This window comes from Melospiza melodia, chromosome 1 (genome assembly GCF_035770615.1).
Source record: "Melospiza melodia melodia isolate bMelMel2 chromosome 1, bMelMel2.pri, whole genome shotgun sequence".
NCBI classification, from domain to species: Eukaryota; Metazoa; Chordata; class Aves; order Passeriformes; family Passerellidae; genus Melospiza; species Melospiza melodia.
The window spans coordinates 3,211,595-3,235,420 of record NC_086194.1 but is presented as its reverse complement, the minus strand read 5'-3'; the positions used below and the strand labels follow the sequence as shown (position 1 = coordinate 3,235,420).

Genomic DNA, 23,826 nt, shown 5'->3' with positions numbered 1-23,826 from the left:
GGGAACAGATATGGAAGTTTTGGGAACCTTTAATATCACAGTGGGAACACTGGTTTTGTTTTTAATAAACAATTATAGGTATTGTAAAACAAAAGGAGTGGTTAGAGTTTTCTCTGTTAGCCTATCGTGAACCTGGATTTTGGAATATGCATGAAGTTAATTAGCACTGTTATTTAAAGTGACTGATCGATCAATAAATCGGAGTTCGATGCATTAAAGGATGGTCGTCTCCTCTTCAATAGGGTTGCAGGTGGAAAAATGAATATTTCCAAAATCCCATTTATTTTATTATATTATTCCAAAATATTATTATATTATTCCAAATCCCATAGATTTATTCCATCCAGAAGCCTCTGAGAGAGGAGGAGATATCACAAGATAGGAGTGACCAAGGGAGACAAAACCCCCACAAGCATCCTTAGACCCTTGATTTCATTTTCTTTCTGCCAGCTACTTTTCAAATAATGATTACATTTAATACATTATCATCTCTTCCTAATTAAACCCCTGATTACCCAGCATGATGCCATTAAGCACTAATACTGTTCATCCCCCTCCTTTGGAGACATTCATTGTGCAGTAGCCTGTCATTATTCCCAGCTAAACATACCATTTCCTTCCCAGAAGCTGTAATTTTCAGAAATCCCAGGCAAACAAAGACATTGGTAGATGATGATTTAGCTTGTGGAGATGAAAAAAAGATCTCTGGTGGGCGGGGAAGAAGAGAGGAGGGAGAAAGAAATACCTCCAGTGGAGCTACTGGGAATAAAAATGTCACATTTTATGGTGCCACCAGGTCTGAGATCACCAGCCATCTGCAGTCTGTGGGACAGGGAGAAATAATAAATTTTCAGGGTTTATTTCAGGGCTCAGCTGCAGGATTCCTCAGCCTCTTAGCCTCTTCCCTCTCCCCTGGTGGCTCATGTTTGTCTTTCCAACAGGAGGCTGGCCAAGTCCACTCTGCTGCTGATCCCTCTCTTTGGCATTCACTACATCATGTTTGCTTTCTTCCCTGACAATTTCAAAGCAGAAGTGAAGCTGGTCTTTGAGCTCGTGGTTGGGTCATTCCAGGTAAGCCACCATTTGGGTCACCAGGTTTGTCACCAGGGAGAAATGCAAAGAGCTGTACAGGGGTTTTTTTCTGGACATGCCCCATATTGCTCTTGTACCTTTGTGGAAAATCTACTCACTCCAGCCTGGCCAGGATGAAAGATAAATTTATGTTTTGCCTTCCAGAAGGAGATTATTTTCCCTCATTTTAGGAAATTAAAAGAAAATGTTCCTGTCTACATTGATGTCTCTGTGTTTTTTCATACTTTAAGGAGAAAAATAAACAACTCAGTTCAGTTTTTGTATCACTGACATGTCCAAGGCCAGGGTGGATGGGGCTCTGAGCAGCAAGTTTCATTCAGTGGTAAATTATTAACAACCCTGTCTGCATCATTATCACTGCACATCTGGCACCTGGAAGTGTTCAAAATCTGTGTGGATGTGGCACTTGGGGACACGGGCCAGTGGTGGACTTGGCTGTGCTGAGGGAATGGTTGGGCTTGATGAACAACTCTGTGGTTGTGTGATCTCTCCTTTCGGAGATGAATGGATCTACACTCTGTCTGCAGTGCTAAAATCCTGTTTTCTCCTTTCCCCAGGGGTTTGTGGTGGCTGTGCTGTACTGCTTTCTCAATGGAGAGGTGAGACCAGACCATCAGAGTTTTTTTGGTTAATGTTTGCAGCTAGAACAGAATGAATGCATGTGGAGAGTGGTATCAGATATCGGAAGGCTGATTAATTACTTTATTATACTAGATTATTCTGTACTACATTACACTATATTACATTGCATCTCAACTGAATCTACACAAGCACTCAACTCAACTGCACAGCATCTCCTGACTGTCAGTGACAGTCCCAACACACACACCTGGATCCAATTGGTCAATTAATCAAAACACACCAGAATCCAATTACCAGTTCCCTTCAGGTAAAAAATCTTCCACAGTGCATTCCACTTGTGAACAAGAGGAGCAGCAATTGAGATAAGAATTGATCTTTCTTTCTCTGAGGTTCCTCACTGCGATTCCCAGAAATATCCTTGGGAAGTTGTGCCTTGCTTTTCTCTGTGAAGAGAAATGTGACCACACACAGTGTCAAGTTGCATCAAGGGAAATTTAGGTTGGGTATTAAGAAAAAGTGATAAAATATTGATAAAGTTCTGGGATGGCTGCCCGGGGAGGTGGTGCAGTCCCCATCCCTGGGTGTGTTTAACACAGCCTGGATGTGGCACTGGGTGCCAGGGTTTGGTTGAGCTGTTGGGGCTGGGTTGGACTCGATGACCTTGAAGGTCTCTCCCAACCTGGTCCCTCTGGGAGTTCTGTGAAACACCAAGTGATGCCCTGTGCTGCCTTTCCTCTTTCCCATGCCCAGGTGCAAGCCGAGCTCAAGAGGAAGTGGCGGAGGTGGCACCTGGAGCGGTTCCTGGGCTCGGACATGAAGTACCACCACCCTTCCCTGGGCAGCAACGGCACCAACTTCAGCACCCAGATCTCCATGCTGACCAAGTGCTCGCCAAAGACGCGCCGCTGCTCCGGCTTCCAGGCCGAGTTCTCCCTGGTGTGAGAGGCTCCCCAGGCACTGAGCATCCCAAACTGAGACACGAGGATCCCCGGGAATCAGTGATCCCATGAGAGACCCCTGTGAAATGACCTGCTCCACATGAGCCAACAGAGGACACACAACTGGAAAAGCCGCTGGCGTCCAGGATGAGATCGGACGAGCCAAGAGGCAGAGGAACACTTTTGCTCTTCCTCTTTTCAGGCCTTTCACTCTTCAGTTTCGAGCCCTCAGGGACTGATAACTCTGAGGAATTGTCCAACTTAAGCTTCAGTTTCAAGCCCTCAGGGATTGATAACTCTGAGGAATTGTCCAACTTGCTTGAGGACAGCCTGGGAGATGCTGGTGTGACATAAATAATGAAGTACTGGGGGTAAGGGAGGGAGAGCCTCAGTCCTTGGTGGCTTTTCCAGAACTGGCATCTCTGAAACAGACAAATTGCACTTTTTTTTTTTTTTTTAAAAAATGAGCCAGTAAAGGAAAGACAGAGGCAGGAAGCAGGAAAACAAAAAAAAAAAAAAAAACAACCACCAAACATATGAATGTGCCAAAATTCCTGTGGATAAGAGGTGATGATGCAGCACCAAAGATGGTGCTGGGGACATGGGGAGAAGGGACAGGAGGAACATGAGCAGGAAGGGAGAGGCCAGCACATGGCCCCCACATTTTACACAGGTGGAGATGAAGCTGCAGCACCAGGAGAGCTCCTCAGAGGATGCCCCAGTGTGTTCTGCTATTTCCCCACCACCCTTGGGAGCAGAAGCTTTCCAGGAACCCTGTGGAAGAGCAGATCACTGAGAAGGAGCAGCGTGAGGACTGTGTTGGTGACATGGTGTTTTGCTTGGTTGTGTTCCATGAACATACATGCATGATTTGCATGTATAAAAAGCAGGGCCAGGTGCCAAAAGCAGAGCACGGCTGTGTTTTTTCATTCTCTTTAAGTTGTCCCATAGATCTCGGTGCATGGATGCACCCAGGCTCATTAGGGATCAGGGGGAAATAATTGGGCTGTAATTCATTTGCACTTGCTTAGCACACATTGTCAGGAAAGGGAAATACAGGGCCCTGTAATCCTTAATTGAGTCAGAGCTGCCATAAGGAGCCACTCTCCAGATGAAAAAAAAATGAGTGTCACAGCAGCAGGTGAAATTGCTTTCATCAGGACAAGGTTGTCTCAGCACACAACTGGCACTCCAGGAGGGAGGAAGGAGTGCAGGAGCTATTAAATGGATTTCTTCTTCAGCTTTTCTGGGAAACTTTCATCCTATGTGAAGGCATTGCCAGATATTTAAGATGTGTGTGTGCGTTTTACCTCTTTTCTGAAGGCCTTTTAGTTTCCACACAGGGGCAATTCCTACTTGAAGAATGCACATGGATTCCATTAAAACCAAGGGAGAATGTTTTTTTTTTATTCTTGTTTTTGTGGTGGAGAGGCAAAGGAGAAATGTTAAAGCCCAGTCCTGCTCATTTGAGGCAACCCCACAGTCCCAAACTCAAAATACAGGGATACAGATGCTCATGTCTGTGTCCCACTCAACTGCATCAAGTGGGGTTGAAAAAGTTTTATGTTGAGGGTGAGAAATCCCTGCCCAGCTCATGAGCACCCTCAGTAATTGGGTAAATCCTACTAAAATATGTCCTTGTGAAGGAGTGTCTGGGTCACCAACACAGGCACCTGGAGAGGGAGGTGAGCTCCTCTTTTAGAGCTCAGAGATCTCAATGTCTCTGCTTTGTTTCTCCACAATGAAATGAAAGTTCAATGGAGGGAAGCACCTGCAGCCTGGTGGGGCTGGGGGTTATTGGCCCTAAGCAAAGGATGCCAACAAACCACACTGAGCCCAGGAGGAGAACTTGCAGATCCAGCTCCTTTCTGAGTCCTGACAGGGCAGTGTTCCATCCATAACCATTCCCAGAGCCTGTTATCAGCTCAGCTGGGTTCTCCCAAAGCATTCATCCAGGTGTAGGACTGATAACAGTGTGGTGGGCTGCAGTCATGAGGAACTGTGACCCACCACGGGCAAAGGTGCAGTCCTGAGTCTGCAGGGAGCCAGCTCAGACCTGTCACATGGCTACCCAGCCTGCAGGTCCTAAAACGTCAGGAAGACATGAAAATTCCTGGAATTACAGTGCTGGTGATCCCAGGCTGGCCAGGTGTGAGCCAGCTTTGTTATGGCTACTTTGCACTGAGCCCACATCAGCAGTGAGGATCCAACTCTGACGGGCCATGAGATCACCAAAATGCAGCTCACCGATTCCCAAAATGCAGAGAAAACAAGAGGATGCTCCAATTTTCCCCACTTTTCTTGAATTGAAGCCTTTATGCCTTGACACCCCTCAAACAATATCCCATTAAAATCCAGAAGGTTCTCAAAAGCAAGAACCTTTGAAGTGGTCCTGAGCAGAGTTCAAGAAAAATTTGTATGATGCTCTCAGGCGTTTTGTGTGGCTTTTGGGGTTGTCCTGTGGAGGAGCAGGAGTTGGACTCGATGATCCTTGTGGCTCCCTTCTAACTCAGGATATTCTGTGATTCTCTTTGTGTTTGGTGCTTGTGCTGCTCTGCTGAGCTTTTTCAGACCTGGATTAGGACTCACCCAGCAAACACTGGAGAAATCCCCCCAGTACCACCACTTCTGCTGCTGTGCCTGGTTCAAAGCAAGGATTTGACCTGCATTTTTCCAGGTGAATTACTAACTTCAAAGAAGCCCAGAAGGAGCAAGGGAAAATTCAGTCTCAGCTTCCAAATTGTTCCACTTGGTGTAAAATGCTTTGTCTCACTGGTTCAGAGTTCTGAAGCAATGTCAGCCTGGGAAAGATGGGATCCATCAGGCTGCAAAGCCATTCTCCCTGTTCATCTGCCATGGTAAATATTTATACCCAAGAAAACTGATGGGCTGCAGAGGAGAGACTGCCCAATCTTGAGAATGCATCCACTGAGGTGTGAACTGGAATTTCAGGTGCCTGCCAAGCAGCAGAGGAGCTGGAGCACAGAGCTGTGGAGCACCACTGCCAGCAGCCTCCTTTGTGGGATGTGAGGGAATCCCTTCCCATCTGTTCCAGGCCTGTGAGCCATCCTGTGAGACACACTGAGCATTTTCCCTCTGCTCTTCCCTTTCCTCTCCTTGTGCTCCCTTTCCCTCTCCATTTGCAGGAAATTTGTGTGTTTGCAGCATTTTTTGTGTTCCAGCCCTGTGCTAACCCAAGCCAGCACCAGCCATATGCCAAAGACAGCCAGGAAAGGTTTGCCTTTTGGAGATGTGACAGGGAAAAACCCCAGCTGGATATTTACCCTCACCACAGGCTCCTCTGCAGCCTGTCACATTCCCCACCAGGATGTTCTACACAGGAACCTGAAGATGGGATCTTCCCTAAGCTGAGGAGCTCCTTCAAAAACTGTGGAGTACATCAGCATGCCAGAGCTGTGCCCCCAGGCACCCTGCTCACAATTATTTCATCACTGAACATCCAGCCATGCCTCCTTTCTGCTGTCAGGGGTGTTTGAGGGGTTAAATGAACCTGCTGAATGGACCTGCTGTGACAGGCATGGCAGTGTCAGCAGTGCAAAGCTGCCAGCCCAGCTGTGTTCCAGGAAAACACAGGAGCTGGGGGTGGAATCACTTCATAAAGAGAGAAATTGTCTCACTCTGGGGACGTGAGCAATCAAGAGAATGATGACATTGGGATTGGACCCTGTTTGACTGGCTTAGTGCAGGAATTTGGCTCCAGAACTTGGCCTGGTCTACTCTGCTTCTCATCCAGCTCATCAATAAAATGGAATTCAAGGACTTCACTGCAGATGACAACGTGGAGCAAGCTGTCCTGGCCCCATGACCTGGCCCCACACGGAACAGAGCTCAGCACTTTTGCTGCTTCCCCACCCAAAACAGACCCCAGCAGGGAAATTGCATCCATTTGCTGCATCAAAGATCAGAGGTGTGCCTCTTAAAATGTATTAAAGGAGAAAAGGAGACTCAGGGCTGCCCCCATCACTCTCTGCAGCTCCTGAAAGGTGCCTGTGCTCAGCTGGGGCTGGGCTCTGTCTGCAGCAGCACTGACACACCCAGAGCACACAGCCTCAAGCTGCACCAAGGGAAATACAGGCTGGATAGCAGGGAAAAGTTTTTCACAGAAAGAGTGATAAAGTTGTGGAATGGCTGCCCGGGGAGGTGGTGCAGTCCCCATCCCTGGGTGTGTTTAACACAGCCTGGATGTGGCACTGGGTGCCAGGGTTTGGTTGAGCTGGTGGGGCTGGGTTGGACTCGATGGCCTTGAAGGTCTCTTCCAACCTGGTCATTCTGTGAAAGCTTCTTCTGCCTCTGTTAAAAGGCACAGATGTGTTTGAGGATCATGGATTTGGGCTCCAAAACTCTTTATATAAATAAAGCCAAATTCTGATCCTGCTTGCACCAATCAGTTCATGGCAATGACTCCTGAATTACACCAGCATTAAACTGGGATTTGCCTTCAAAATAATTCTTTTTTCTTCATTCTGGAGCTGTTTACTCCCTTTTCACATCAGGGACAGAGTAAGCCCCTCCTGTTCTATACTTCAGGGATTGAATTATTATATTTGTTCATAAGTGTAGAACAATTAAAATATAAACAATAAATTATTGTCAAGGTCTAGAGGTAGCAGGTTCAATGCTAACATTAGACTGTAGATATTTCGTTCAGCTGGGACCTGTGTTGCTTTGTGACCCTCTCACAAACAGTAAGAAATGAGAATATGACCATGTTTAGGGTTTAGCAAATTCATTCTGTTGCAGAATTTTAGAGGCATTAAAATCAAGCAAGTTTTTAAAATCAGAGTTATGTATGCAGGAGCAACAGCATTACTGCCGTTGTGGAATGAAAAGTGGAAAAGGCCAGAAGCTGAAAGATCTGAGCATTTTGTTTTATTTTTGGTTTGTTTGGGGTTTTTTGCTAGGAAACAAGTCATGTTTTTCTCCAGGAAGGTGTTGCTGGAGAAAAGATATTTTATACATGAACAAATCATCATATTTCCTTTTATCTCTCTATCCCATTCACCTTAAAAGCAACGAGGGTCACGTCTGTGCCCCAGGGCAGAGGGTTAAACCCAAATCTCTGCTCCAATCTGATGGAAATGCTTTCACAGAGAAATGCACCTGCTGATTAATGAAATGTTGATGGCAGTTTTTCAAAAGGAAAATGAAGTTCCAAAGAAAGCTCAGGAGTGAATGAACACCATTGGCTCCATGGCAGGGATTAAAGGGGTTTGGGGGGATTTTTTTTGTCTCCATTCCTTCTAGCTTCACCTCAGGGTTTAAACAAGGGGAAAGGAAACATAGGGAAAGGAAATACAAAATAATTTCTGACCAAAAGGGAATATCTCAAACTGGGAAGTGCCAATGTGTGTCTCCATGAAGCTTATTTTACTCTGAGCACACAGGTGCATCTTGGTTTGATAAATGGCCTGTGGAAGCACAGGAGGACCAGGAGCAATGTCCCTTCTCTGGCAGGTGAATGCAGCCCTAACAGGAAAGCCCACATGAAACATTCCTCCTGCTGTGTCCCACTGGGTGCTGGGCACAGCCCAGCTTCCCTCCCAGCCCTGTGCTTCCCCCCCGTGGCATCTCTGCACCCTAAATGTGCCAAACTCCTGGGGACAGGCATTGCAATCCTGAATTCCCTGGCCCACAACGCAAATTTGCACTTTTCCCACTGCAGTGCTGATGGGGCCAGCACCACAGAGCTGCTTCAGTGGAGATGAACCTCAAAGAGCAGGGGCTCACACACCCCCACATCCATCCAGAAGGGCTCTGCTGGCATCACTCAGGCACTAAACTGCTGGAAAAAGGGAAAGATTCAAGTCCCAGACTGGCAGGGCTGTGGTAGTGTGCACAGGGGTCCCAGGATGAGGGAAGAGATGAGAATCTTGACTCCATGTTTCAGAAGGCTGATTTATTATTTTTTGATATATATTATATTAAAAGGAAATTATATACTAAAACTATACTAAAGAATAGAAGAAAAGGATTTCATCAAAAGGAAGGAAAAGGAATGATGGTAAAATTTTGTGACTGACCAGAGAGTCTGAGCCAGCTGACTGTGATTGGCCATTAATTAAAAACAACCACATGAGACCAATCACAGATGCACCTGTTGCATTCCACAGCAGCAGATAATTATTGTTTTTCTTTTCCTCTGAGGCTTCTCAGCTTCTCAGGAGAAAAATCCTGGCAAAAGTATTTTTCAGAAAATACATCCATGACAGCAGGTGGAGTCAGATGTCCCAAATTGTGGATTTCAATCCATTTCCTTTCAGTCAGTCAGCTTTTCATCCCCTCTCCAAACCCAATTTGCATTTTAGTCTGATGAGGTACAAAACAGTGACGGACCTTGTTATTATGTATAATTAAAGTGACTGACCTCATTATTTCCCCTGGAGACCTGTGCAGATGCACAGATGGCCTTTAATCTGGAGTTTCTTGGGAGCACAGACCACCTTTTCCACCCGTTCCTGAATGTCCTAACTTGCATGTTGTCCTATATCCTGAAGAGCCCTGGGTTTGAAATTCTGGTCATTTCTAGAATACTGTGAAATCACAGGGGAGAAAACAAACATTTGGGACAGGTCTGTAAGGAAAATAATGCCCACTTGTGTTCTGAGGGCCAGACCCTGAGGACACACACTTTGGCAGCAGCAGAGCACCAGTGTTTTATACCCAAGTTTTGTGGATATTGTACATTTGTACATAGAGGAAATCTGAAGAGCACATTTAAAAAGAAAAAAAAAAAAGAATAAACACCACATTTTTGATACTCAGATGATGATGATGATCAACCGAGTTCAGAAAGGCAGTTTTGAACTCCAAAGTGCATTTTTCAGAGCCTGTTTCAAACACCTCAAGCTGTGGGTCAGCAGCTGGTGCCAGCTGACCCTTCTCCCTCCAGCTGTGAACTCCTCTGCTCTGCCCTCCTGTAAATTGGCTTTGGCAGCAGAGGGTGATGGGCACGGGCTGTGAGCAGAGATCTCTGTCTGCGTGGGCTTCTCTGTACCAGGTGCTTGTGATGTACCCTCCATGCCAGCAAGAACAGGCTTGCTTGCTCAGCACAGGTGAAATCTCTGCCTTGTTCCATGGCCTTTTGCCTGATGTTATTTATTTTTGGTCTGACTCTGTACATATGCAACGAAATGGCTATATTTTATTTTTTTCTTTTAATTGTTTTTTTCCTTTGTATTTGGTTCACCTCCTTGCTTCAGAGGGGGTTCTTCTCTGTGGTTGACACTGCTGGAAACAAGCAATAAAACCATCGTGAAGACATTGTGTTTGAGGTGTTCCACCTGATATTTTAATTTATTCCTCACAATCCTGGAGAAGACATAGAGAAGGAAAACTAAGAAGGAAGTTGTGAGCTGGGGAGGTTCTTGCTTAGAGTTAAGCATAATGACCTCATAATTTGAAAGGTTAACCAGACAGACCAAATCACTGTTAAAATCAGAGAATCATAGAAATATTAATGTTGGAAGGGACTTTTAAAGGCCATTTAGTCCTTTAAAGTCCTTTAGACCTTTAAAGGCCATTTAGTCCTCAGACAGATGCTGGGTTGTCCCAGGATCCCAGGGACATGTGGCACAAAGTGAGCAGTGACATCTTCAAGTAGATGGGAGTTCTGAGGAGACCTTATTTGAGAACATCACTGCCAGCAGAAGAACCAGTGCCAAATCCAACATAATTGACCCCAAAACCTCCTCCACTGCACGAGCTGGGTGCATGGATGGTCCTTTGGAGGCAGGACTGATGGGTGGAGGTGACAACCATGAAATCATGACCACACTGTGATCATTTTGTCACAATCCACAGGTGTGAGATGATTCCTGCGTTCACATGAACGTACAACCCCACACACAAATACAGATTGCTGCTGGAATATCCTCCAGCAATCATCTTTATTGCTCAGGACAAAGCACAAGCCTTCCTCTGTGCTGGAGAAAAGCCCAGCAGGCAACCACAAGTGAACCATAATTGTTCACATCAAAGACATTATTTGATGCACACGAATATCAGGCAGTGAAAATAGATCTCAGCAAGAGGTCAGTGAGCTTTTCCATGTCCATAGGGCCAGTTTGGCCACTCAGCCCCTCCTTAAACTGATTTACACCCAGTGCTGACACTGCTGATAAAGGCCGAACCTTCAACTGGAAATGACAGGTCCAGGCTATATTTGTCCCTCTTTCTGCATGGATTAACCATTTTCATTTAAAATTTAGGGGGTCTGATGCTCTGGCCTGTTCTGAGAAGTGAAGCTGTTTGTGTTGACTTCCACTGGATCTTTCTGTGGGTTCAGCCAGAAATCAGGAAAACAGCTTGTGAGGGCTGGGGAAAGGGAAAAGCAGACAATTACATTTATTCTGTGTCTGTAGAGGTGAGGATAATCCCAAATCCACCAAAAAACATCTTCCACGTGAGAAACCCCAATCACTGCTCAGAAATGAATGTAAGTGGGTTTGATGAAGGTCACCTGAGAAGTATGGAAAAAAAATCCAGCCCAACCCTCGTAGGTCCCAGCTGTGTGTCCTCTGTGTCCCTCCTGGCTGGCAAAGAGCAAGGCATGGCTTTTCTTAGGCACACACCATTATTCTGAATTTGATGGAACATGCAACCACAACCTCTGGAAGGTTTTGAGCTTGGCTTTTAGGGCCTCTCTGTGTAAATTCAGTTTTCATGACTGCAAAAGCATCTTTCTCTATTAGAAAGAATCATGTTTAAAGATGGCAAACGACATTCTCTTCCTTTGATCCCCCGTGGTTTCCAAGGCAAAATACCAGGATGAGGAATTTTGTGATCTCCATGACATTAAAGCAATTTCCCATGTAGTGGATCAACCCTAGTGGTTAAATCATCTTCCCTCCACATGCAATTGGTTGTATCTACACCCTCACACTGGGGATGTAAACTGAACTGTGCCTCAGTACAATCCACAGAGGGAATTTGGCTGTCCTCAGCTCAGAGGGTTGTCCAAGGATCCCAAGGACAGGTGGCACAAGGAGCCTAGGATGGTGTCACAGCTGTAACACTTTCTGAAAGCCTAAAATCCTCTTCTGCCACTGGCAGTGCTCACAGGGAAATCATTCCTCCCGTAGAACCCCTTTTGCATTTACTCCTTTGTTAGATCATAAGAACAAAGGCAGGTGAGTGGACCAAGTGGCTGCAAGCTCCATCCAACGTGGCCATTAATTAAAAACAACCACATGAAGCCAGTCAAAGATTGGTCACTGCAGTCATGAACACTTCCAGGGATGCGACTATTAATTCAATTGGGTTGAATTGTCCTGGTTGACAAACAGGAATTCTGTCATTTAATATCAGCTCCAAATCAAGGAAGTGGCTTTTAAAACACAAGGATGCCAATATTTGATGTGAAATAAACTAGGGTTGAACCAACACCCACAGATTTGTCTTTTTCTCCTGAAAAATGACTGCACCCAAACATAATTTTTTTTTTACCTGAATTTACTTGTGAAACTCATTTTACAAAGGAAGTAAAATACCAGCAGCAAGACCCTGACACTGAGTTGGGCACTGCTGCCAAGAATCTGCCTCCCCCAGCTCTTACAGATTTATTGCTCTGGGATATCTAATTTAATGGCTGTTTCTTATCAGCCACTTAATCCTGAGCTCTTTGGCGTAAAGCCATTAAAATCCATAATATTTCATTATGTCCTATCTGCTCCCAGCTAAATAAAGTATGGGGATCTGGTAGAAACATGATCTCAGCTGGCAACGATGAAGGAATTTATTACGTGGAATAGATTTATGTGTGAAATGTGATTTTTGGGTTGGAATGCATGCTGGCCTTCGTTCCATCCCATCAAGTATTTCCCATCAAGTGTGATCTAGCTGGCCACTAAATTCCAGCTCTCCTCATGTCTTCTTTAGTTCACAGGTAGGAGTCTAAAAAGGGGGCTCAAGGAATTCTGTGGCTTTTGAGAAGATTCCAAACACGTTGGTCCATGATGGGAGAAGGTCCCTCTTGGCTGGGTGGGAACTCAGCCCTTCCCAGCTGGTGATGGTCACATTTCCAAGGATCTCTTTGCAAATCACCTGATTTGGAGAAGACTGGATGGTTTTATTCTCCCCCTGCTTCCCTTACTGGCCAGGAACCCTCAGTTTCTGAGACAATTACTGTAATTTTGGCCAGAACTGGGCAAGGATAAAGCTTGGAATAAAAACTATAGAGTACAACTCAATTCTGGGCTCTCAACAGCTCCCCCATCTCCAAGGAAAGATTTGGAATTCATCAGCTGGATCAGTGATTAGGGCTTGTGTGAGCAACTGATTGCATTTTTTTGGCTGCTGGGGGGAAAGGAAAAAGGAAAAAGGAAAGGAAAAAGGAAAGGAAAAAGGAAAGGAAAGGAAAGGAAAGGAAAGGAAAGGAAAGGAAAGGAAAGGAAAGGAAAGGAAAGGAAAGGAAAGGAAAGGAAAGGAAAGGAAAGGAAAGGAAAGGAAAGGAAAGGAAAGGAAAGGAAAGGAAAGGAAAGGAAAGGAAAGGAAAGGAAAGGAAAGGAAAGGAAAGGAAAGGAAAGGAAAAAGAAAAAGAAAAAGAAAAGAAAAAAGAAAAAAGAAAAGAAAAGAAAAGAAAAGAAAAGAAAAGAAAAGAAAAGAAAAGAAAAGAAAAGAAAAGAAAAGAAAAGAAAAGAAAAGAAAAGAAAAGAAAAGAAAAGAAAAGAAAAGAAAAGAAAAGAAAAGAAAAGAAAAGAAAAAGAAAATAAATGGATGGCCCTGCCTTCCCCCCACTGACTCATCTTAGTCAGGGCAACTAAATAAAGTGAGAGCAACAGTTCAGATCAAGACTGAGTCCTTGCTTTGGACAACCTGCTCTGGTGGAAGGTGTCCCTGCCCATGACAGGGGGTGGAACAAGGTGGTTTTTAAGGCCCCTTCCAACACAAACCATTCTGACATTTAATACCCATCTGCATCAGTTAATTTTTTCTATGTACACAATGATTTATTTGTCTGTAGTTGTAATACACAACATTCTCATGGCAGGTGAGAAACACAAGTGTTGTTCTGTGGAGCTCAGGAGCAGCAAGAGTCAATGAGCACCTTTTCTAACATCAAAAATAAAAACATGTATAGAGCTCAGCAACTCTCATCATTCAAATCCCATCTAATTACAGTGCAAAATGTAAATTAATGCAATGTTCTTTGGAGAGCTGCTCACATCCATAGTAATATGCCAGCTTTGGAAGCTGCCCAAGCCTTGAACAAAAGTGAAATTCTTCAGACTCAACATCAAGTTCTATGGTCTGTTCACAGGGAAAAAGCATTTCAGGTGTCATTAAGGCAAAGTTTAAAGCAGGAATTGCTCCAGCAAGAAATTTCCAGGGAGCTTTTTAGATGGGGTCCCACGCACACAGCTGGACACATCTCTTGTCAGGAGGTGAACAGGTCCTTGAGGAGCCAAGGGCTGGCAGGGTGCTGGAGAAGTGCAGGCTGACACACAGGCTGGAAGCACTTCAGCAATGAAGATAAATGAGAGTCCTCACTGTTGTCATCTGGCTGCTGAAGCTCCCTACCAAAGCTCTTACATTTCAGGAACAAAACAAAACAAAACAAAACAAACAAAAAAAAAACAAAAAAAAAAAAAAAAAAAAACCAAAACCAAATTAAAACTAACAGAGCACAGCTTGGTGAGGTGGACAATGAAAATTTCCCTTATTATGAATTCCTGTTAATTCTGAACCCTGATTTAAAGCTGTGAGCACTTCTGTTGGATAGGTTTGCTTTCTTCACCCAGTCTTAGCAGGGTGAGCACAAATTCCTCACATCAGAAATAGATCCCAAAAATAGAATTCAGCCCTAGAATGTGGACAAACCTTCCACCCAATGTTTCTCTCCTGAAAAACAATGTGTTTCTACAGAGAGAAGCTGAAAAACTACATTTCACTGCACATAGAGCAATGGTAGTTTCCCTCTGCTGAGTGGGACAGGGTGTGAAAAACTATTGTCAGCTTTGAAAACACAAAGAGCATTGTTGTTTTATTTTTACACATTTGTTATTTTAGTATTGACTTTCTGGGGAAAATCTTCTCACCTGCTTTTAGGTGTCAATTAAGCAGCTATTCATGCCAGAGCCACTCATTGGAACTCATTTCTAGGGAGTTCTTGTCAATGTAGTAAATTCAGTTTAAGGGGAAATTCATCCGTGCGGGTGCAGCAGATAAATTTATCCTCAATTTAAATATACTTAAATAACCGTAGATTGTCTGATTTAGACTTGGAACTAAAAGACAGAGAAGACAATGAAATTCCCAATTTTTCTCTTTGAAAGGGGCAAAATGTGGCCCACACAAAGTCCTCGTCTTGCTGAATGCATTGCATGGAAACCATAAAGGAGGGGTTTGGGGACTCTGATGAGTGTGAGCTTGTCTGCAAAGGTCTAAGGTGATGACTACAGAGGAGCTGCCAAGGAGAACCTGGACTGGCAGGGCTTTATCTTCTCTTCTGCCTCTGTCAGGGCTGGGATTGAAAGTGCTCAAGATGATATTTTGTGTCAGACTCAGATATTTATTAGTTCATATCTATGCCACAGTCCTACAAACCGTGAGTTCTGCAGCACTTCACTAACAAGCTACAAAAATGGAGCCCCATCTCTCTCTCTACAAGGTCTTTCAAGGATAAACTACCCAATTAAGAAATGACTCGAAAATTATTTTTACTTTTAACCCAATAACCCCTCACCCATGGCCCACAATGTGGACTTTTTTATCCAATTACACAAAACCACCCAAATCCATGGAGAGGAGGAGGAGGAGGAGGAGGAGGAGGAGGAGGAGGAGGAGGAGGGAGAAGAAGAAGAGAAGAAGAAGATGAAGAAGGAGAAGGAGAAGGAGAAGGAGAAGGAGAAGGAGAAGGAGAAGGAGAAGGAGAAGGAGAAGGAGAAGGAGAAGGAGAAGGAGAAGGAGAAGGAGAAGGAGAAGGAGAAAAGAAAGAAGAAGAAGAAGACCAAGAAGTATACCAAGAAGAAGAAGCAGCAGAAGAAGAAGAAGCAGAGGAAGGAGAAGAAGCAGAAGAAGAAGAAGCACCCTAAAACCTCCATCTTGCTTTATATCCATTACTGTATTCTAAACCCTTAAACTCTGAGTTTCCCACCCTGTGATCTCACACACTTCTATCCAAACTCCACACCCACAATCCCAGTTCTGTCATTCCATTCTGGAAGCTTCTCCACGGGCTCAGGTCAGTGCAGTGTTCTCTTGGGGGTCAGTGCCTGGCAGCACAGAAATCTGGAATTCTCAGCAGCCAATTCCAACTGGACATCCAAGGAATGGATGGATCACCAGCGTCCACAGCTCTCCTTGGCCTTCTGAGGCACAACTGCTCTGCTTCCTGTCAGATTAGTGAATACAGAAATTGCTAAGGAGTTCTTGTGAAGGAAAATGTGTATCATGGGAGACAACACCAGTAAAAAAAGTCTGATGAAGAAAATGTTGCACAAATCCATTTCCCTTCAAATTCAGGGGAGGAAAGTGACAACAATTACAGTTTTGTTTGAAATACATACCTGCAGACCTCACAGGATATCCAGTACTCTCTCCCTCTCCTTACAGAAATAATTGGGGTTTGCTTTTGTTGTGCATTAATATCGAAATCAAATTCTTATAAAAAGAACTTTGTGGTGAGCAATGTGTATGGAGACCTTGAATATTAAAGTATTAAAAAACACTTGTCACCAAAAGGACACTGCTGTTGTTAAGATCATAATTATCTTTACTACATTAACATTTAGCGAATGTTCCCGTTTGTAAGAAAAACATAATTTCAGAACTTTAAAAAAAAATAGAGAAAACATTTTCTACCTCCAGTAATACACCTAAAACTCATGACCTTGGCTCAGTGACAGGAATAATTTTTGGGAGCTCTGTGGGTTCAACAGAGAGAATTTGACTGTGGCTACAGCAAAGAGAGATTAACTGGGAGAGAGTAACCCCCGGATGATCATTAATACAGTTATTTTCCTTAACTGTGGGTTGTAAAAAGTTCTTTCTTCCCCAAAGACAAAATGAGAACAAACCCACACTTCAATTTATTCCGTTTCTTTACTAATGGAATATTAATTTTTGTTTTTCACGGGGCTGTTCGGGAGGTTGGGGTTCAATATATTGAAATTGCAGCTGTATGTATTTGAATTATTTATGCAGCCAGACATGTAGGCTGTGATTAAGCTTCTCATTTGGTTGTAACACAAGGTTCATTTCTCCTGCTCGCTGATTTAGCGCGAGGAAACCTTCCCCACAGCTCTGCTTCACAATAAATTGCTATTGGCAGATAGAAATGTCAGGTTTACCCTCCAGATGGGAGCAATAAGAGAGCAGACCTTTGCTTGTTCCATTTATCCTGCTGCACGTGTGACAAGAGCTGTGTGTTGCTCTCTGTGTCTCTCCAATGAACGATTACATTGAGGCATTTTTCCACAGGTTCATTTTGTGGCTACAAAAAACAGCTCAGCATCTGAGAAACCAGCTCAGAAAAACTTCTCAGGCCCAGTTTTCCACTTTGTCGTGAATCTGTTCAAGTTGAAATCATGTTTTCATTAACTGGGGTTGCATTTTTACGGAGAATCTCTTTATAATCATGGGAGATTTGGTCAGTACCATGGAATCACAGAATGGTTTGGGTTGGAAGGGAGCTCAAAGTTCATCTCATTCCAACCCCTGCTGTGGGCAGGGACACATTCTACCATCCCAGGCTGCTCCAAATTCTGGCCTTGGGCACTTCCAGGGATCCAGGGGCAGCCACAGCTTCTATGGACACCCTGTGCCAGGGCCTCACCACCCTCACAGCCAAGAATTTCTTCATGATATCCAATCTAAACCTCCTCTCTTTTCAAGCCCCATAGGATCTGCTACAATTCTCCAAGACTGTTTTTGGGCAGGTGAAAAACTCACCCAAAGTGCCCATTTCTTTTCCTTGAATAAAGAATTCCTAGGGGGGTATCTTAGCTGGAGATGTCAGCAGTGGCAATGTCTGGCCAGATGCCAGGCCAGGACAATCCACCCACTATTGCATATCGTGGGTTTTTTTGACTGGAAGTGCTACAAAACAAGGAGGTTTTTTTTTCCTTTGGGTGCAAAATCTATTAATCTGAATTTTAATTTATTGTTTGGGACAGTTTTGGGCAAGCCAGTACAGCCCAAGGGCAACACTATGGCTTCCAAGATCCCAAACAGAAAAAAATAAATCTGCCACTGTGGAAGAAACGAGGCTGTGGCTGAAGATGGAGCCAAGATCTGTGGCCTCCAGGATGTTCACACAGCTCCTGCTTTCCTCCACCTTCCCCACTGCCTCCCTCTTCCTGCACATGAAGAGCAGCCTGCTCTCAGCTCCTTCAGAAGGTTTAAAACTATTTCCCTGCACTTTCTAAATGTCTGGAAAAGGCAACTGACAGCAGTGGAATGGAAAACTGTGACGGTGTTCACAGGGGTCTGAGGTTGAGGGAAGAGATGAGGATCTGACTCCATGTTTCAGAAGGCTGATTTATTATGATTATATTACATTAAAATTATGATATATATTACATTAAAACTATACTAAAAGAATAGAAGAAAAGGTTCTCATCAGAAGGCTGGCTAAAAATAGAAAGGAATGAATAACAAAGGTTTGTGGCTTGGACAGAGAATCCGAGCCAGCTGGGCTGTGTTGGCCATTAATTACAAACATCCAACATGGGCCAATCACAGATGCACCTATTGCATTCCACAGCAGCAGATAATCAATGTTTACATTTTATTCCTGAGGCCTCTCAGCTTCTCAGGAGGAAAACATCCTAAGGAAAGGATTTTTCATAAAAGATGTCTGTGACAGACAATCACTGGACATCATAGGGAATTATATCATTCCATTACCCAATGTGGCTTTCAGAGTACTTCATCCCTCCCTGGTGACTTAGGAATGCATTTATCTGATATCTTTGCTTATTTTTATCAAAGCACTTCAGTGACTGAGCTGGAATTGCATTTTTCCCATGTTTTATTTCCAGTTTCTTGCTCTCCAGGAGGATGTAAACACTTTTGCACTGCCCACAACCCCAGAGACAGCACGAGGGGGAGGGAAGGGGCTGCTCCCAGACAGGGTGACCTTGCAAACACCAGCCATCAAAACACCAAGAACCTCATGCAAGAAGAAGGGTTTGCTGCTGGGACTTTTTGTCCAGGCTCAGTTCCTCATACCCTCTAGGAACATGGTATGCAAAAGGGTCATCCACCTCAATGTCTTTGAATTTTTAAAATGGCCAGAATCCTCTTTTGCTTTTCCCTGCTGCTCCTTCTCCTCAAAGCAGCCTGTGTTGGTGCTGATGATGCTTCTCCAAATTAGCTTTGGGCTCCAAAAATACACCACAGTAGCTGCAAGTTATCCTTGGGGTTGTAGTGTCGCTGTTGTGCTGTGGAAAGGTGAATAAAGTGACATAAAGACTCTAAGTCAGAAGGTAAATGCAAAGTTTATTAGACACTACACATTTGTTATGGATAATTACAATAAAACTGGACCTGATTGGTCCTTAATTAACACTCTTCACTTTATTGAATGTGACAGTGTTCACAGGGGTTTTTGGTTGAGGGAAGAGACAAGGACCTGACTCCATGTTTCAGAAGGCTGATCTATTATTTTATTATATATATTACATTGAAATTATACTAAAAGAATAGAAGAAAGGATTTCATCAGAAGGCTGGCTAAGAATAAAATAGAAAGGAATGATAACAAAGGTTTGTGGCTCGGCTCTTTGTCCGAGCCAGCTGTGATTGGCCATTAATTAGAAACAACCACATGGGCCAATCCCAGATGCACCAGTTGCATTCCACAGCAGCAGATAATCATTGTTTTTCTATTCCTTTGAGGCTTCTCAGGAGATAAAATCCTAAGGAAAGGATTTTTCATGAAAGATGTCTCCAACACCTGGACCATACCATGTAAGAGTATTGCCAGTGCTACCTAAAGGCCTTAAGTTTTGCACTGGATTTCCAAAGTCTCATGAGCCTCTCAAACTCATTCATTCTGAATTTTTCTTCTCCTAAAATAGCTTTGTTTTACCGGGTGTAACTGTGAGAGAAATTTCTCAAGCTGATCAGGGGTGTGATCAGGCTCATTAATTTTAGTTTTGTAACCACATTTTTATGCAGGCAACAGCAGCAGCAGAAAAACAAACACAAGAAACACCAAGGAGTGTGTATATAATTGAATTGGAAACATTTCCAGACACTCAGCTGATCACCTATATAGTGAAATTATTATTATACACAGGGCAGGAGAAGTAAATGTGATAGGTTAGAAAAGCAAAATAAACTCTGGGACAACTGTCTGTTGGGTTAGAAAGTTCTATATTGTCTTGTAACAAAGAAATTATGACTACTCTGAGCTATGGCCAATTGCTTGCTCCTCTAAAATCTCACAGCCTCTGAGACTGATGTTTATCTGAGCAATAAACCACTCTTAGCCCAAACATAGCCCCATCCCTTCATTATTAGGGGTGCTAATGACAGTGTCCCAGAGGGCTGCACAGCACTTTGCCCTTTCTGCATGCCAGAAATGAGCAGCACTCTGTGAGAGGGGTGTCCTGCCCAGCCTGGCCCCTGTAGGAGCTGTAAAACATTAATAAGCACAGGAGCTGCTCTCTGCTTGCTCAGGAGGTGCAGTGCCCTGGCAGGGAGCCCAAAAGGCGGAGGGAGAAGGGCCTGGCAGCTGTTGGAGGCGCTTGAGAGAGAGATCAAAGCATATTAACTCATTGTCCTTCTCCCATTCCCCATTTCCACAGCACGAAGAAAAATCTTTTCTCTTTCCCAGCTCCTCAAGGAGCTGCTCCTAAGTGCAGGCATGATCCCTAAGGTCCCTTCCAGCACAAATCACTCTTCAATTCTCTGAATCCCTCTGTTTCTCTGGGCTTTGCCATGATGGAGACACAGCAGGAGGAGCAGCTTTGGATGTGGCTCAGACAAGCTTTTCCCACATCTCTGCACCAGGCTGTGGAAAAGGAGGGGCTGCATTCACTCCTGCCCTCCCTCAAGGAGCCATGGGTGATTTCTGGTCTGGAAGTTCTGCTGCATCCCTGCATTAAACCTGAGGAGCAGCTGAGTGTTGGTAGAGCAGAAATAAACACAGAGTCAAGGGGTTTCACTCAGGTGCTACAGCTCCTCCTCCAAAACATCTGCTGCTGCTGCGGCAAAGATTCTCTTTTTGTCCAAGGACAGATTTCTGGACTTTTGTCACATTTACAAGGGGAAATGGCTTTGATTTGAGGAGATCAGGTTTAGATGAGATATCTGGAAGAAATTGTTCCCTGTGAGGGTGCTGAGCCCTGGCACAGGTGCCCAGAGCAGCTGTGGCTGCCCCTGGATCCCTGGAAGTGCCCAAGGCCAGGCTGGATGGGGTTGGAGCAATCTGGGACAGTGGAAGCTGTCCCTGCCCATGGAAGGGGTGGAATGAATTTATCTTTAAGGTCTTTTCTAACCCAAACCATTCTGCGGCTCCATGAAAGACCACAGTGACATTGGTGCTACCAATGTCACTACCCTGTGACCCTGCTACCATAACACCAGTTTTGAAAACTGGATTTAACCACGCGGGCAGCCCTGTTAACAACTGAAATTATTATTATTTAATTTATTGTCCGCAAAGTGCCAGGGAACATTTCCAGGCACTCAAATTGACCAATCCTCTCGTGATATTGCTACAATACTCCTTGGTGTGCCTTGTGCATTAATCCTTGGGGATAAATGGCACATTCCCAAAGGATTTCTGGGAGTGTCTCATGGGGGAAGGTGGTGTGGGTCATTGCTGATGAACATTTTGGGTGGAAACATTTTGAAAAGTCAGAGTTTAATAAAATAGAAATGGGCCATTGCAGCAGGCCTCAATGCCAGAGAAGGATCCCAAAGCTATTTCACCCACTGCAGTAGCTGTATCCTTAGTGTTTATTCCACATTTTTTCTGGGTCCCTTTGCACTGTCAGACCTTACAGGTCATAGGGGCATTGCTGGAGCAGCAGGATGGCATGAACAGCATCCCTGAGCTGGCTTTAGGGTGTCTGAAATGCCACCAAAACCAGTCATGAGGAAGAAACCTGACCTCAGGGCAACCCCTGCTCTCCATGGATTATGATTTTCTTCCTCCTCTCCCCAAACTTTGCAGAAATGGGCATTAAAATTCATGTATTGCTCCATGTAGGATTGATGAGGTGACCGTGGATGTTCTCCTCCTGGTAGAGCTTTGAATTTATAGGATATTTCTATTTCTATGTTTTATTTATAAGAAATATATCTATATTTATGCTTATTTCATATTTCTGTTTATATTTAAATTGATGCTTAGATATTTATATTCCTATTATCTACTTTTAGCAGCAAATATTTCACAGGCCCAATGATCACATCTCCCTTCAGCCTTGCAGGCAGTGCAGTGACTCATTCCAGCCCTCTGTAATTCCTCTTTTCTCTGAGTCTCTCCTCAAGGCAGACAAGCCATGTAAATGAATTGGTCTGGTTTGTAACTTGTTTATTGGGATTTCACCTCAGGGGCAGCATGAGCAGGCAGATGGGAGAGGATTTTTTTGCCTAATCCTTCTCTTTAGGATTGGCAAAGTCCCATTGGTCTTGCCCAATTTTTGAAGGGTTGGCTTTGCAGCTTTAAAAGTGCTTTTGAAATGCAACTTCAGTGGGTAATACCCCATAACAAAAAAGGGGAACAGGGTTGGAATCCCTCAAACAGATTGCAAGATGGAGGAAGGAAAATGCCCCTTCCAATGGAGCCTGCTCAACCATTCCAGAAACACATTCTGGAAAATATAAAACAGTCCCAAGAGCAAAAAACAGGATGGAAAGGCAGGCCTAGCCCAAATTGTTCCGTTTGTGAGGAAAACAGGAAAATGAGGTGAGCGTAAGTACAATATTTTTATATTTATGAAAATGTTTGGGGGATATTTTTGGGCTGAAACTTCAGGCAGATTTGTGGGGCCAGTTTCTCACCTCCACTCAGGGGAAAACAATAGATCCATGTCCAGGTAGTGGTCCAGAATAGGAATAATTTGGGATCTCTGCAATGTTTCCTGGTACTGCCCCTTGTCTCAGCCTTTCATGGCCAAAATTTTTTAGCAGAGGGGAGAAATGGGATTTTAATGTGACGGTGAAAGTGGAATATTGTGTGCCTGGGGAAAGAGCCTGGCAAGGTTTATTTTCTCCTGTGCTTCAAAACCAGTCAGCTGAGTGCCTCTACACCAGATAAATACTCTGTGTTCTATGAATGGATCTGTAAATGTGATTTTTTTTGGGGGTGGTTTAGGTGCTAATCAACAATGAAGCAGCATCCAGTTACTTTTAACTCCAGCTTCTTCATGAAACTACACTTCTCTCCTGTATACACCTTAAAGGTTGTGTCAGCACAGCGAGGGCTTCATCCAGCAGTCAGAGAAATAAATGGAAATGCTTGTCTTCACCTCAGGAGGAGGTGGGGAAAGCTGGATGAGGTGAGGCCTGGCACAAATGGGGACAACACTCACACACAAAGTGAGAAAGATCTTCCTGAAGTCTCTCTGTGCTCCTTCTGTGCTGGAAAATTGTGCAAACCCAGGGCACTGGGAATATTTCTGTGTCTGCTCTGGGGTGCCCTGACCCCCAGGGCAGCACTGACTCTGACCTTCATCCATGGAGAAAGTTTCCCAGACTTCAAGACAGATTGGAATCCACCAAAGTGTGCAACAGATTTTAGAGAGCAGTGTGGGTGTGTCAGTGGGTGAGAAATTGAGGGTTTGGGGTTTTTAGTGTGTTGTGGATGGCAGCAAGATGGAGGGCACAGGGTGTCATCCTGGGTTTCTTCTCCATGCTGCTTCTTCCTCCTTCTCCATGGGTTTGGGTGGCATTTTGTAATTGGGCAGAAAAGTCCCCATGGCAGCTCTGTGGGATCAGTTATTTGGTTAAAAGGGAAAATAATCCAGGTGTCAGTTCTTAATGGGACAGTTTAGTCTGAAAAGCCCTTGGAACAAGAGATTGTTGCCATTTTGTGCCTTCTGATGAAAAGCTGCAGAACTCCCAGCAATGAGACTGTTTTACTGATAAGAAACAATAAACACCTGAGTGTGAACATGAACTACTGTCTCTGGTGCCTTCAATGCAGACCCAGAGAAACCCACAACTGGGACCCCACAGAAAATCCTTTGTTACTTCAACAGAGCACCTCAGAAATGCATGGATTTAACCAAAAACCA

General features: G+C 44.2%; 1 protein-coding gene across 1 annotated transcript in view; it reads left to right on the top strand.

The window, feature by feature from the left end:
• Positions 1–9,898, top strand: part of VIPR1 (vasoactive intestinal peptide receptor 1) — a 123,075-nt gene extending 113,177 nt beyond the window's left edge. The window contains exons 11-13 of the mRNA XM_063173501.1: positions 942–1,071; positions 1,650–1,691; positions 2,425–9,898. Coding sequence (XP_063029571.1) covers positions 942–1,071; positions 1,650–1,691; positions 2,425–2,616 — 364 coding nt within the window. The 3' untranslated portion in view covers positions 2,617–9,898. The remainder of the gene's footprint in view (positions 1–941; positions 1,072–1,649; positions 1,692–2,424) is intronic.
• The last annotated feature ends 13,928 nt before the right edge of the window (positions 9,899–23,826 follow it).